We start from the raw sequence: 13,704 nt of genomic DNA on the forward strand, positions 1-13,704 counted from the left end.
CCCCGCCCCGCCCCTGGGCGGGCCCGGCCCGGCCCCCAGCCGCCGCCGCCGCCGCCGGCCCCCGGGTCCAGGAGGCCGTCCCCGCTCCTAGTCGGTTTTCAGGCCCTCGGCAATGAGGTTGAGCTCGTAGCACCAGGTCTCATAGCGGTAGGCTACGCGGATCTGCGCCACGTTTGTCTTCCGGATATCGTTGCCGTGGGGCCCCTCTTCCTGGTAGTTCTCACCCAGGAACTTGGCTTTCTCCTGCCAGAGACGAGGACAACGGTACAGACCGCAGAAGCCCCTGCGGGCAGCACCTGGGGGAAACGCTGGCAGCTGCCAGGCTCCCTCCGGGCCTGGCACAGGAGCCCTGCCCCGAGCACGACGCCGGCAGAGCCACTGTCCTGGTCCCCTTTCTCAGGCAGGCAGGGACCACTGCGGGCAGGGCCATGGCCACCCTCCCCAGAAGGGCACCTACCTCATGGGACAGGCCGCACTGCAGGACACTGTTTCTGGCAATTTCACACATGTCGCAGGTGCTGAGCTTGAAGACCTGGGCAGCAATGGCATACTCCTCCATCAGGGGCTCCTGCAGCCACAGGCGCTGTTAGAGGCCAGCAGCTTCTGCTAGCACAGCCCATGCTGCTGCAAGGGCTGCCCCACTGATGGCCCAGCATGCCGGACCCTCTGCAAATGCTGCTGGCTTCCCCAAAAAACGAGGCCCACAGGGGCCCAGCCCCAGCACCTCAGACAGTAGGAGGTGATCAGCTCACACTGTACCTTGGTGTAATGAAACTGCATGGGGTCATCTGTAGAAAGGGACACCATGAGGCCCTTCTGGTGGAAGTCAGGCAATGGATTTTTTGCATACTCCAGGAAGAGGCTGTTGTTGCTGAGTGGGGACATAGCAATGGGAATTTGGGCAAGGAAGTACAGATACTGCAACACCGGGCTCTGCAAAGATGAGCAGAGTTGCCAGGTTAGCGATAAAGTTGCTGCACCCTTCACCTCTCCAGAGTCACTCCTCAGATCAGCCCAGTGCCCCAGCCAGGAAATCTGGTGCACAGAGCTCACGTGTGCAAAAAAAGAGATAGGCAAGCTAGCAATCCTCCAGGGCCCACACGGAGCACAAGAGGCCAAGTGAGTTCAAACCCGTCTGATTTCAGAACTCGGCCAGCTCCAGTGATAACGGACATATCCAGTGACAGGTCTGTGAGGCTGAACCCCTGAAATCTCAATACGTTTCTCAGCTACATCCCCAAACATGCCTGGAGAAACCCACAGAATCATGGAACACCTGCCTGAAGCCAGGCTCTCTGTGCCAGCCTAAAGCAGAGGCACAATTAACTGTCAGCTACAGTGGAGGCCAGTTGCGAACATGTTTTTCTCCTCTGCCACACCTGGGCTGCTCTGTGGCAGACTACTCCACTTACCTTCTTGAGGTTGAGACCATGGGAGATATTATCTGCTGTCATGAAGGCTGCAAGCAGATGTGTGATGGCCCCAGCTTCCCCACAGTGTGGACGGAAGAGGAATGTGTTCATACCACGCTGCCTAGGCACATGGAAGAAGGACTCAGAGCAGGTAAGCAGCAGGGTTAGGTGGCATGTGATCCAAGATCCCCTGACTTTAGGTCCAGCTCTGCCCCTACCAGTGGGTCCCCAAGAATCCAGCTTGACCTAGGAGCACATTACTTGTTCTCTTTTCTCCTCTGTGCACGCAATAGATGCATCTCTGCAATCCCAAAGTTTTCACCCCAATCCATCACACTTCCTACTGAGGAGGGTTTGGATTGCTCTGGGACATGAAGCTCCAAACTACACTGGTGGCAGAGGAAGGAGGGCCCCACTTCTTCCACACCAACAATCAAAGAGCTGAGACAACTCGTGAGGAAGCCCCCCTTCTGCCAGCCCTTCGCAGGTCCCTTAGCCGATCCTGGGCCTCACCTGCGGAGGTTGTTAAGCACCACAATGTTGGCATACATATAGTATATATAGTAGGTGTAGGATGGGTTCTTCTCAGAAGTCCACTGCTCTGGTTTTGGGCTTTTAGTGCAGAACATGTGTCCACTATGCTTGGATTCATCATCCACGCTGTCGAAGCCAGTAATCTGCTTGGCAAGGTAACAAAAAAGCTGCACCTCAAAGCTCCCCACTTCATCATGCCCAGGCAGGCTGGCTCACCCTGCCCCACTGCAGCTTGCCGTAGCCCAGCTGCAGCCTGTACCCCTGCCTCACCCAAGAGCAGAGTCAGGGGCTAGGTTGCAGACCTTGCTCCTCACAAACCCCCAAGCTCTATCAAGGGCTAGAAATAGAGCTCACACCAAACCACTTCTCCAGGAGGTGAGTGGGCAGCATTTCTCACAGCCCTACAGCAGCCAGCTCAGGGAGTCTGATCCCTCCCGGCACTTCTGGACACACACCCCCTTTCCCAGAATGTGGCAGTAGGGCCACAAGCACACTGATGACATTTTCCATGTCAGGGCTAATATGCCATTTCTTGTGCACAAACAGGAATGTGAGTGCTCGCCACACCCTGACATCATCATCAGGTGACACTCACATGGCGTAGAAAGACACTGAGCTCTTTGTGGGCTTGAGGATTGACAGTTGCCTCAAACACAGGAACAAAGATATTTTCCAGCATCTTCCCAAAGTGTGGGAGGAAATTCTTAGACCTGAACACATCACTGTGGACAAAGACAGGGATTAGCTGCTAGCAGAGGAACAACATGGCCCACTGTCCCCATAATCCCTTCAGGATAAAAAATGAGGTACAGTCCACTGTAAGGCACAGTGCTCTCTCAGACCCACAGCACATACTAAATCCTGGGTACTTGGATCATCCATTTCATGTTGGGAGAATAGACCCGATGTTTGCTGAACCAGCTGGCTAGCTTGGGCCACTCCTCAGCTGATCGCCCATAGATTGAGAGGCGAGGCTCCGCATGCTGGTACTTGGCATCCTCCAGATCAGAGCCAACCTCCTGCAAACCAGGACAGTTGCATGGGGACCCTCCAGGCCCTGGGCACAGCAGCACCACAGCTTAGCTGCTCTCTCCTCCCCTGTATTCTCACCTTGATGATGGTAGCAAAGTACTCGCCACTGATAGCGTTCTCCGTCTTCAGATAGAGGTCACGCAGCTCGCTGGCACCCACGGGGTTGTACTTGTCATTGAACTTGTCAAAGCGCTGAAATGTCTGCCGCCCCTGGAGTAGGGAGGATCAGGGCAAATACTACACACACAGAGTGGGTCCAAGCATACCAGCTGAGCAGGGACTGATCCGAACAACCCAAAATGGGAAAGTCAGGAGCTGCTACATCCTGCTACAAATGCTAACATGCACAACATGTCATAGGTAAACAGGGAGGTGAAAAGCCATGCCTACAGGGGTGGACGACAGTGACCCAAGAGTGGTCTTACAGTAAATGCCCTACCACTTACAGCATGGACATCCAGGGAATCCACTGTCAGGTCATAGGGGTGCAGATTGAGCTGCTGGAAAAGCTGTTTCAGGGTAAGCTGTTTGCCCTTGGCATCATAAACTACACGGTCAGCATCCATACAGTATGATTTCTTGATGAAACGCAGAAGATGCTTCTGGTTCATGCAGGCTGCAGCATGGATGTGTGTGTCCACCTGAGAAACCAGAGGGACAGCTATCTAGCTTCAAGTTGGGATGCTAAGGTACTATCACAGGGAGGCTAACAAACCCCGTAGGTGAGTCCAAGTTGAGTGAGGGGCACAGCTGAGCCCAGCAGATGAACACAATAGGCCTAGGCCAAGAGCACCATCCCATTAGCAGGAACAATGTAGGTGCCAAAGACCTTGACTCTCATATCCAGTTCTCAGGGCGGGGAAGGCACCAAGACAGCTTGTCTTCAGAGTCACTATGGCTGTAAGCCTTGCCATTTACCTTCCGGCAGTTGTAGAAGTCTCGGTGGGGGTTGTTCTTCAGCTCTTTCATCTCCTCTGTCTCATTTAGCATTTCATGCACTTGGAACTTGGATGAGAGGAACTTCAGGCGCCGATGAGCATAGGTCTTACTAGTGAAAGCAAAGGGCAGAACAGTGACTAGGCTCCTTACACCTCAACACAGGGGCATGTCGCATCAAACGCAGGGATGCAGCTTTCATCTCAGGTGGAGAGCTCATGCTGGCCTGGCCTGCTTCCCTATGGTGCCTCTCCTGGCTCTAGTACAGAGCTTCGAAGGAAGGCCTGGCCAGGTGTGAGCATACCTGCAGGGCGTGTCTCCAATCCCTGAATGCTGACTTTGCTTAAGACCCCAATCAAGACAGCTAACAAGGGCCAAGGACACTTTGGTAGCCAGCAGGCTGCAGGTGTGTCATCAGCAGGTTCCTCCCTCCTCCCAGGGAGAGGAGGGGGCAACCCTGGCTCTGCCCTGATCACCCTCTGCCTGCAGAGGCAGGACCTGTTCAGCTGCACCCAGCGGCACTGGGTTGTGCACTTACACAGGCCCCTGTGCAATCAGGGCCAAGAGGAAGTTCATGTCATCAACGAAGTGCTCAAGGCGGGGGTAGGGCAGGTCCTTTGGCTCATTTCTGCCAACCGCTGCCTTGTCTCCATAGATGTAAACCACCCCGTCCTTCATCTGGATGTGGTATCCCAGGTTCTCGGCAAGACTCCCAGTTTCAAAGGGATCCTGTCCATCCTTCGCTGGCGGGGTGAACACTGGGCCAAAAGGAGAATACCATGAGGCACAGGCTGCCAGCCAAAACCCCACAAGCTTGCCATGCTCCTCCACCCCAGGCAGAGGGCAGGGACAGCCCTGCCATTGTGACACTGAAGAGGAGGCCTGGGCAAGCGACTACCCTGTGGAGCACTTCCACAACCCCTTTCTGACCCCTGCCCACCCCATGCTGAAGCCAGAGAGGAAAACCCTCCAGGTGCCTAGGTATACCTGGGCCAGCATCACTCGCCCTCCAGACCTCGCCTTCGATAGCACGCAGATACTGAGATGGGGTCCTGGGGAACCTCTGCACAGACTGCTGCATGTACTTTTCCCGGATGCACAGGGCACGGTACAGGCCTTTGCAGACAACTTCAAAATCTTCAACTGTCACCTGCAAGAGGGCTGTTGCTGAACACAACCACACAACTGGAACCTAGCTGCCTGAGAGATACCATGGTGCACCAAGACATAAAAAGGACCATTTTGTTCACAGTAAGATACATACCTTATCATCCCCTCCTTCCCACTGCTCTGCTTGAGCAGGGTAAAGGGATGGTAGGCAAAGTCCTAGACATGGCAAAGGGAAGTTCCTCACACCAGAACCAATGAATTCCAGCCATCATCCCCTCTTACATTCCTCACTGCAAACTGTAGTTGGCACTGAAATGGAAGCCAGGCCTGGGCAAAACACTGAAAGCTATTTTTGGAGCACAGGCTGAAACTGAAGCAGGACCAACAACATACACTGACCCAATGTGTCAAGAATTTTTTATTTATTGCACAGACAAGTGTTTTGGGCAGTCAAGAGAGGTCAGACTGGAGCAGCATGGGAGAATACCATGCAGCACTTGCAGCTAGCTACAGTCATGGCAGAAGGAACGTGCCTGTGCATGGAGGGATTTTCAGCTTCCCCTAATTGCTCCTCTGCTATGCGATTCCAAGCTGAGCAACCTGCTCCAGCCCAGGAGGGAGGAACCTGCCAGCAGTATCTCAGAAGCAGCACAAATATAATAGGAGGCTGTGGAGGAAGAGGAATTAGCACAGGATGTAATAGCAGCCCTGGTCAACTGGCTCTAGGTGACCCTGCTTGAGCAGGGGGGTTGGACCAGATGACCTCCAGAGGTCCCTGCCAACCTCAGCCATTCTGGGATTCTATGACATGCATAGGTCTCAGACAGATATAGCTGTGTGCAAGCAGGAGCAGGCTGCGACACAATGCGCATTGCCTACCCTGCCGTGCTGCCACCCTGCTCTGTCCAGAGAATCCCATGGGAAGCATGCAGCACCCCATAGACTCCTGCTAAGGAATTCAGCTCTGGATCCTCCAGGGATGCAGCAGGGCACCATCAGATGCTCACGAGACACAGACTGAGCTGGAAGATGCAGACCATCCCCACTGCACCTGGTACAGACTCCTGTGACGCTGGGCACAACTGAGGGACAGGCAGGGACTAGATGAGATGGTAGTCAGCATGGGGAAGGGTATAGCCATGCAAGTACCTACCCCAGAGGCATAATCCCCTGTGATCTGTACCCGCTGGAAGTCAGGCACAGTCTGGTAGACGGGGGAGGTAGAGATGACCTCATCAATAGTAGACAGTCTGGTTATAGACTTCTGAGCCACAGGGACTGCCAATGCAATTGTCTTCAGGCGGAGCAGGCGCTTCTTCCTGCCAGGGAGGAAAGCCTCAGGCAAACAGCCCCAACTCCATGGCCACACGCAGGTGCAGGGTCAGGGGCACTTACCACAGCCATGTCCCAGCTGTGCACAACATGAATCATCTCAGTGGTGCTTTCTGAGCACCTTAAACAGACATTGCCAAGAGTAGAGGCCACAGCACACAAAGTAGTCACAGACTTTCACGCATGGTCTTTGGAAGTTGCACCTTTCCAGAGAAAGGTCTCCAAGTCTCCCTCTCCCAACAGCTCAGTGGCCATTGCTGTGCTGACACCCAGGGAACAGGCCAAGGGTGTCTTTCTGTCCAACAGTGGGAACAGTTGGAGAGGAAACCCTAAAGTGCCTGACAGATGCCCTGGGACTACCAAGGATTTATCCCATGGGTGTGGTGAGCTGTTTTCACAGGCCTCGATTTGTGTTCCCCCTGCTTTCTTCCAGCTCTGGCTGGGGATGTGTAGACAATGCTCCTCTCCTTTCCCCAACTGCCCTGGTTGTTGCTCACCGCTTTTCTGTTGTGCCAGAGCTCTCCTGAAGCATCATGTACGCTCTCATTTCCTGGCGTGAGATGGGGCAGATCTCTTCCACATCAAAAGGAGAGATCTCTTGCCTGACCTCCTCATCTTTCACCTCAGAGGCAAAGACCTTCTCTGCAAAGGAGCGCATTGCCTCATCCATCTCTGCAAAAAAGAGCAGAGTGCAGGGTCGCACAGGCATCTGGTTCTCAGCCACCCTAACAGGCAGGTGCCCCTTGCAGTCAGCTTAATGCTCAGCTGTCATTTCCTTATGACACATACACCTCCATGCTGCCTGGAAGACTCTGAGCAACCTTCAAAATTTGCAACAAGCTTACAGAGCCAGGGCCACACACAGTGGGCTGGACACATACCTAGGCACCCCCAGTACACCAGAAAAGGTAATACAACCCACAGTCCAAGAGTAATGCAAAAAGGCCCAGAAAGAAGCAAGTCCTTGGGAAAAGCATTTATGAGAGCATGCACTGGGGGAAAGAGGAGAGGACTGGCAGAGCCCTTACAGCTCTAGGAAGCCTAAGACCCACTTACTCCACAAGGCTTCCAGTCAGGATGAAGACAGAGGTATAGAAGGAGATGGAAAGAGCTGGCAGCCCAAGCACTTAGTTCCCACCATCACAGTGCAGCTGAAGAGCTCCTAGCTAGGGAATCATCGTGGGGACTAGACCCCTCTCAGCCCATCATATGCAGCATGCTGCAAAGGTGCCAGCTAATAACGGCCCTGTGAAAATCACCATTGACACAAGGTTGGCTGGAGCCTTATGAAGTAGGAGAACGGAGGTTAAAAGCCCTTCCATTGCCAACAAAATACTATAACAGAAGAACCCAAGGGCTCTTCTGGCAACATCTCCCGGAAGCACACATTTGCATAGCAGCATACAGACACTAATCAAGCAGGTTTTGCCAGCAGTTGGCAGCTCAGCATGAAGCATAGTGAGGATCGATGCTGAAAGATGGGCCACACCATTGACATGTCAGACAGGACATGGTCAGCAGAAGAGGACCAAAGCAGAAAGGACTGACATGCATGGCGGAAGTGTGCCAGACCTACAAGAGATTTTCAGTAATGAACCATTACTAAAATGAGCCCTTTTTTTTTTTCCCACAGGGTGTTGGGTGGGGGGGATCAAAACAGTTTATCCTTGTAGCCCTGAATTTGCAGTTCCAAGGTTCTAGCTGTGGGTTAGTGGGGGTCGTAACACTAGAGGCTTCCTTTCCCTGCTGTTATATGGTAAGGCAAAAGGGCTTGTGCTGAGCTAAAAACACGTGGGAAAAATTCTGGCACTAGGTCCATTTCTCAGCAGTGCAATGTCACAAAACCAGAATTTTGGTAACAAAAGTTGCTTGCTGCTGTATCAGCAATGGGCCCCAACATGCTGCTTAGAAGACAAAATGCTTTTTTTTGTACTATCTCATTATTGTTAGGGACTCTGGGATGACAGGTGTCTCAGCAAGAAATTTTTTCTGCTGACACATAAGGCCTCAGCAAACGTGAAGTAGGAAGAAGAGGGCAGGGGCACCATACTGTGGACTTCAACCTGAATAAAGGAGATGAAGCATTGGATCTGTCCCCTCATGGATCAAATCCACTAGGAGCAGGATGTATTCAAAAGAAGTTACTTTAGGCTGGATCTCTGTTTAAAAAAAAAAAAAGGAAAAGGGAAAAAAAAAAAACCAAAACCAACAAAGGTGTGAATAAGTGCAAGGGAAATCGCAAAATGTTTCACTTCTGCCACGAAGAACTCCACTAAAAAAAAAGCTCATCTCCTAAGCAGGAGCTCAGGGGTGCTAGGACAATATTTAACAAACAGCAGCTTCATATATCAAAGGACCAAAAAGCCAGAACCATTCCATGAAGCAGTGAGGGGCACAGCTGGCACTGCTGAAAAATAGGATCTTCAACTGCTGAAGATCACCATGATCACGTAACTGCTGTTTGTTTCCAGTGATCACATCTAGGCAGTAACACAGCAGAGCATATAAAAAGCCTAGCAATACTCACCTTTGTCTTCTGCTGTTTGAGATAAAACAGAAACAAAATAAAACCAGATGTGATCAGCCTTTCAAAATCTAAGCCTTTTTGCCTAATCATCACATCAGCGATTAAAAAGGGATTAGTAAAGTACAAGTTTAGCCAAAGTCTTCCACTTAAAAAGAAAGAACAGTACTTGTCACTTTGTACAATATAAAGATGTAAGTTCAGCGTTGACTGTTCCACGATACAGCCTTGGTGGTGTGCACATAAATGAACCACATTGCAGATGCCATCCAACCTGAGGCTCTTTGGCAGAGCTTCTGCCTTACAGCAGTCTCTGGGTTTCCCTGCAGCTGTCCAAGGGGAACGCATTTTCTAGAACCTAGATCACCTCAGTGAACACTACAAGCAACCAACAGATACCTAGTCATCTAATAAGACTGACTGTCTTGGAAGGTCTCTCCCTACACCTGCCTCCAGGCACAGGGATGCAGAAGAGCATAGGAACAACTTAAGAGGGCAGAATGGCATTCTTCTTCCTGAACAAGAAAGCAAATATTTTAGTGACTCGGAGCACCGGAGCTGCTTTGCTATTTTTTGTCCATGACTCGCCATCCTTTGTGAAGATCAGGATGGATGGTCATTTCAAAGATGCTAAGTTTCATTGTCCTGCCACCTATGGTCACATCTCCAATTATTCACTAACAGGATCAGACAGCTGAGGCACTGCAGTTCCACAGATCTTCACTCCTGGTCATACAGTGTGGCATCAACATTTTGGGGGTGCAACTTGTGCCCTTTCCATCTGACCCAGAAAACTCAGACTGCAGCTCTGGCATCACAAGTCACCAGCTGCTGACTTCCCAAAGTCCAGCCTGCAGAACACACTCTCCTGGCATTTGAATTCATGTATTCATTTGCAAACTAAGCATCCCAGAAATGCCTAGTTTGACCTTTCATCTCTTTAGTGGATGAAAATTACACTCCTGAAGGTCAACAAACTCTTACTGATGTTGCAGGGCCAGGTTTTAATACTAGCTTCACATACTAGGACAGTGTCTATCACACCACACAGCACTGCAATTCTAAACATGCTCTTATCAGGACTGTTTGGTGCTGATACTCTTCAGGGCTCTGTAATAGCAGTCACACATCCCTCTGTACTGTTCTGCAAAGCCTGGCTGGCCCTACCTCTGTTGCCCAGCTTGTGTTCCCCATCCCCTCAGGACTGCAGCACCCCACATCTTCTGAGCTTACCGAGGCTGACCAGAGACTCCTGAAATTCCTCTGACCCCTTCCACAGTGATTTAACAGTATCATTACAGGATACATTACACTGCAGGAGGGACAATATTTTTCTTCAGTATGAGCAGAGCAAGATTTAAACAGTAATGCTATTTCTTTGCTGCACTATCCAAAAATGACTCCAAGCAGGAAGAAAAATGCTCAAAGTCCCCAGCGAGGTCCCCTGGACTGCAAAGATACCACACCATCAAAATCCCAGAGGCTGCAGGCTTACAAGCCTGCCCTATGGCTCCTCGTCTCACTACTTGCTTTCAGACCTACCTGGAATTCTCACCCGTGACATCTTTGCAGCAAGCTTGCAGAGCCTCAAGTAATGCCCTACTGTAACGGAGCAAAAGTAGCTGACTGACTGCACAGCAGCCTAACACTAATTTTACCACCTTCCCTTCCCTGTAATTAGACTCTCCCACTCTAAAAGGAGAACCGAGGTCAACTATAAGACTATTTAAAGTGCAACCACAAGCACTTGCACTGAAACAGGTGAAACCAGGGCTCAAATTTAACTTTTTTTTTTTTCCCCTTAGGCTTTCATTTTACATTTAGTAGAGTTTCACCTGTTGTCTGGCCAGATTATTACTTCTCAGGACAGCTGCACCTTTCTAAAGTGGACTGTGGAAGTCAGTCTTTTAAGAGAGACTAAAACTGATGTCTTATGTGCTGAACCAAAGGTTTAAAGGAAATCCCTAAGGCACAGGGATGATGTTTTCATCTGAACAGGAGCTGTGGATAGGTACAAATGATGTGCTCTCACCAACTGCTGTGCCATTCAGAGAAGATTTTTCCTGAGTGAGGGGTCTAGTTGACAGACTGGATTTTAGCAACAGGAGTTGCACAGATGTCCTCACATCTTTCCAGCTGAATCAAACAAAAGGGAAGTGCAAGGAACTATATATTTTGTTCCTGAGCTTTTCAGGAATTGCCTTTATAAAACTTTGTATCATAATAGTAAGGCGATTCTCAGTTCTGTATACGGTGAGCCATAACCAAGGCATACCTGACAGAGACCAGCACTTAGTACAATCCAAGGTGTGGCAAGAAACTCCTCCCTTAAGCTGCACATGGTGTCTTGGATTTGGCAGAGCAGGGTATCAGTTTGGGAAGTACCTCTTGGCTTGTTTTAAGTAGATTCTTTCTAACATACAGGTGTTGAGGGCTGTACCCAGTCCTTCAGGGTCTCCTCAAACCTACTTCAAATCTCTCACATGAAGTTGGAAAACACCTCCTGTCTGAAGAAAATGGCCGGAATTTGTAGTGCCCTGCATGTTGCCAGGGTAACTCTGAGCTTCTGACTCAGCTTCCTGATGGGAAGTGGTAAGCCTAAACAGGTCAGAAGGATACAATAGTTTTGATTTGAAACAGTCTTTTCCTGTTTGTTTATACTTCACTTCTTGATGGAGTTGAAAAACTGCACTGAAATCAGGACGAGTCAAGCAAAGCATTCAGGCTATAGTCAGCACAGTCTTGCTGCTGATTTAAAAGTTGACTTTGGTCATAACATTGAAGGGAATGGAAAAATTAGCACCCCTGGAAAAGACAACATTGTCTGGAATTACACATGCATGTAAGGGCTTCCTGTGCTATATTTTGTAGGAACAGCTATGAAAAGGCCTTGTCCCAGAAGGCAGCTGCAATCAGTGAAAGTTACTTGCCTAAGATACAGAGCTAGAAATAACAAGTCATAGATTTTGTCCATAGGTGCATGGGAAGCTTGTGGCACAACTAGTCAGTGAAGTCAAATGGCACAGCATCTCCAGCTCAGATAACTTCCAGAGCATCCAGAAACTCTCTCTGAAAGATCACTATTTGATGTGCACAACTTCAAAACATGCTGGGTTACAATTGAGAAATTCTCCAGAATCAGGGAGGTTTAGCCCCACTTCTCAGATATTCCCCAAGAATATAAACCGATTTCCCCCCCCACAACACGCAGAGGTGCAGCCAATAGGGCAGAGCTGGGATGCTGTTATAGTCTTGATCTGTAATACCTGGTCTCCCCTCTCATGTGGATAGCAGTCTGCAGTTTCTTAGTTATTCTTGTTCTTACTCACTCCCCACTTTGTGAGTCTCCACACCACATGATTGTTTAACTATTCCATTTACAGTCAATAAAAACTGGCTCCTGCTTGTTTGCTCTCCCACAGGTACTCTATCTGCCCCTAACCTTTCTGGATATATCAAGATCTTAGGATTCACATCTGAAACCAGAAATAACCTTTAGGGTGCAGAGGTCATTTTCCTCAAGAGGTCTCTTGATCCCCTAGCTTTGTAAATCACAGGGTCAACTTAGTTGGGTTCACGGTAGAAATATGAGTAAAGCCTGGGTATGCTGTGCTAAAGTTAGATCTACAGCCTCTTTAAACTGAAGTACTGAATACAAACAAGCCATCTTCCCACTCTTTTTCAGCTGGAAAGTGACTGATTCACACCCAGAGGCTTCAGAGTGGCTTTAAAACCCCACGCTTTTATCTCTGAGCTGCCTTCATTCCACCTAGGTCTAGCCAAAGGAAAATGGCCAAACATGCCAGAAATTTGGCAGGTTAGGGTATTTAGCAGGATCTCCCTCTAGTCCGCCTAGCAGAGCAGCTGTATCACAGCTGTCCAAATAGATGTCTAGGGGCAAGTTTTGCTAGAAAATGGTTTCAATTCCTGAAGAATAAAAGTATTAACAGATTGGGGATAATGTGGAAACTCACAAGGGCGTTCCTTGATGTGCTGTGCCTTTGACCAACAGCACCTTGCACTAAGAAAAGCCTCAGCAAGTTATTCTCTCCCCACATTGCTCTTAGTCATTCCCTACACAGATTCCTCTAGAGCTTTTTACATCAGCCTCTGTTCCAGTATGCAACAGAAGTCAGCAAGTCCTTAAGGTGTGAACTAGTTTCTAGGAACAGATCGCTACAGATAACAATCATATTGGAGGAAATCTTTCCTAATAAGCCAAGAAAACCCTTGCTTTTAAGCACCCATCTGTACTCACATTCTGAATCTCTCCTTTTGGAACAGGCAGCAACTACTGCAGCTACACAGTGCAAGGAGTTTTATATTCCTGTTACTAGGAGTCTGTTCTTCCTTGCACAGAAAACAGACTGGACTCTGGGTTCCAGAGGCCTGACACAATGTCTTAGGAGAAATACACTTAAAACACACTTATTTTGTGGTCCAACACAATATGCCTTATTGCAGGAGGAAAGCCAACAGGGAAGTATTTTAGAAGACTGAATTAAGCAACTTAAAAGCCTAACAGAGAGCATGATTTGGACACAGCAATAACTTTATAGCTGATTTCATTCTTGGAATACCAAGTAAAGAAATTTCCCCTCCCCCTTTTTTTGACTTAGCAAGCATCTTTTCCAAGGGCAAAGTCAGCATAAATATTGTGAGGGACTCCACTACAAATAGACTCAACATTAATGCAAGGTGCATGACGGCACAGATTGGAGAAGTCATTAAAAGTGGACTCTGGAGCAAGCCTATGGTACATCTCAAAGCCACTCTCACTGCTTATTCATGCTATATTGAAAATATATGATACAGCTGTTCATG

General features: G+C 49.3%; 1 protein-coding gene across 3 annotated transcripts; it reads right to left on the bottom strand.

Moving 5' to 3' along the window:
- Window positions 1-39: 39 nt before the first annotated feature.
- Window positions 40-10,530, bottom strand: AMPD1 (adenosine monophosphate deaminase 1). Of its 3 annotated transcripts, none has more exons than XM_052815846.1 (15): window positions 10,423-10,530; window positions 6,854-7,028; window positions 6,178-6,343; window positions 4,902-5,064; window positions 4,453-4,672; window positions 3,897-4,026; window positions 3,425-3,619; window positions 3,057-3,188; window positions 2,802-2,965; window positions 2,542-2,668; window positions 1,926-2,089; window positions 1,413-1,533; window positions 760-933; window positions 458-568; window positions 40-243 (listed from the first exon to the last, which is right to left on the bottom strand). In XM_052815846.1, the coding sequence occupies exons 1-15, from the start codon at window positions 10,442-10,444 to the stop codon at window positions 88-90; spliced, it is 2,220 nt and encodes a 739-aa protein (XP_052671806.1). In that variant the 5' UTR covers window positions 10,445-10,530; the 3' UTR covers window positions 40-87. The 3 variants fall into 3 exon arrangements, with proteins under 3 accessions (XP_052671806.1, XP_052671807.1, XP_052671805.1); XM_052815847.1 differs by lacking the exon at window positions 10,423-10,530 and adding an exon at window positions 8,884-8,892; XM_052815845.1 differs by lacking the exon at window positions 10,423-10,530 and having other exon boundaries at window positions 6,854-8,536.
- Between the last annotated feature and the right edge of the window lie 3,174 nt (window positions 10,531-13,704).

The sequence above is a fragment of the Harpia harpyja genome, chromosome 19 (assembly GCF_026419915.1).
Source record: "Harpia harpyja isolate bHarHar1 chromosome 19, bHarHar1 primary haplotype, whole genome shotgun sequence".
Classification (NCBI taxonomy): Eukaryota; Metazoa; Chordata; class Aves; order Accipitriformes; family Accipitridae; genus Harpia; species Harpia harpyja.

Excerpts from the sequence above, each read along its gene's own strand:
- AMPD1 (XM_052815845.1), bottom strand. The coding sequence starts at position 7,065 with ATGCCTGTGCGACCCTGCACTCTGCTCTTTTTTGCAGAGATGGATGAG. Across the intron at positions 4,673-4,901 it reads GGCGAGTGATGCTGGCCCAG|TGTTCACCCCGCCAGCGAAG; the intron begins GTATACCTAGGC and ends CTTTTGGCCCAG. Across the intron at positions 244-457 it reads AGTGCGGCCTGTCCCATGAG|GAGAAAGCCAAGTTCCTGGG; the intron begins GTAGGTGCCCTT and ends CGTCTCTGGCAG.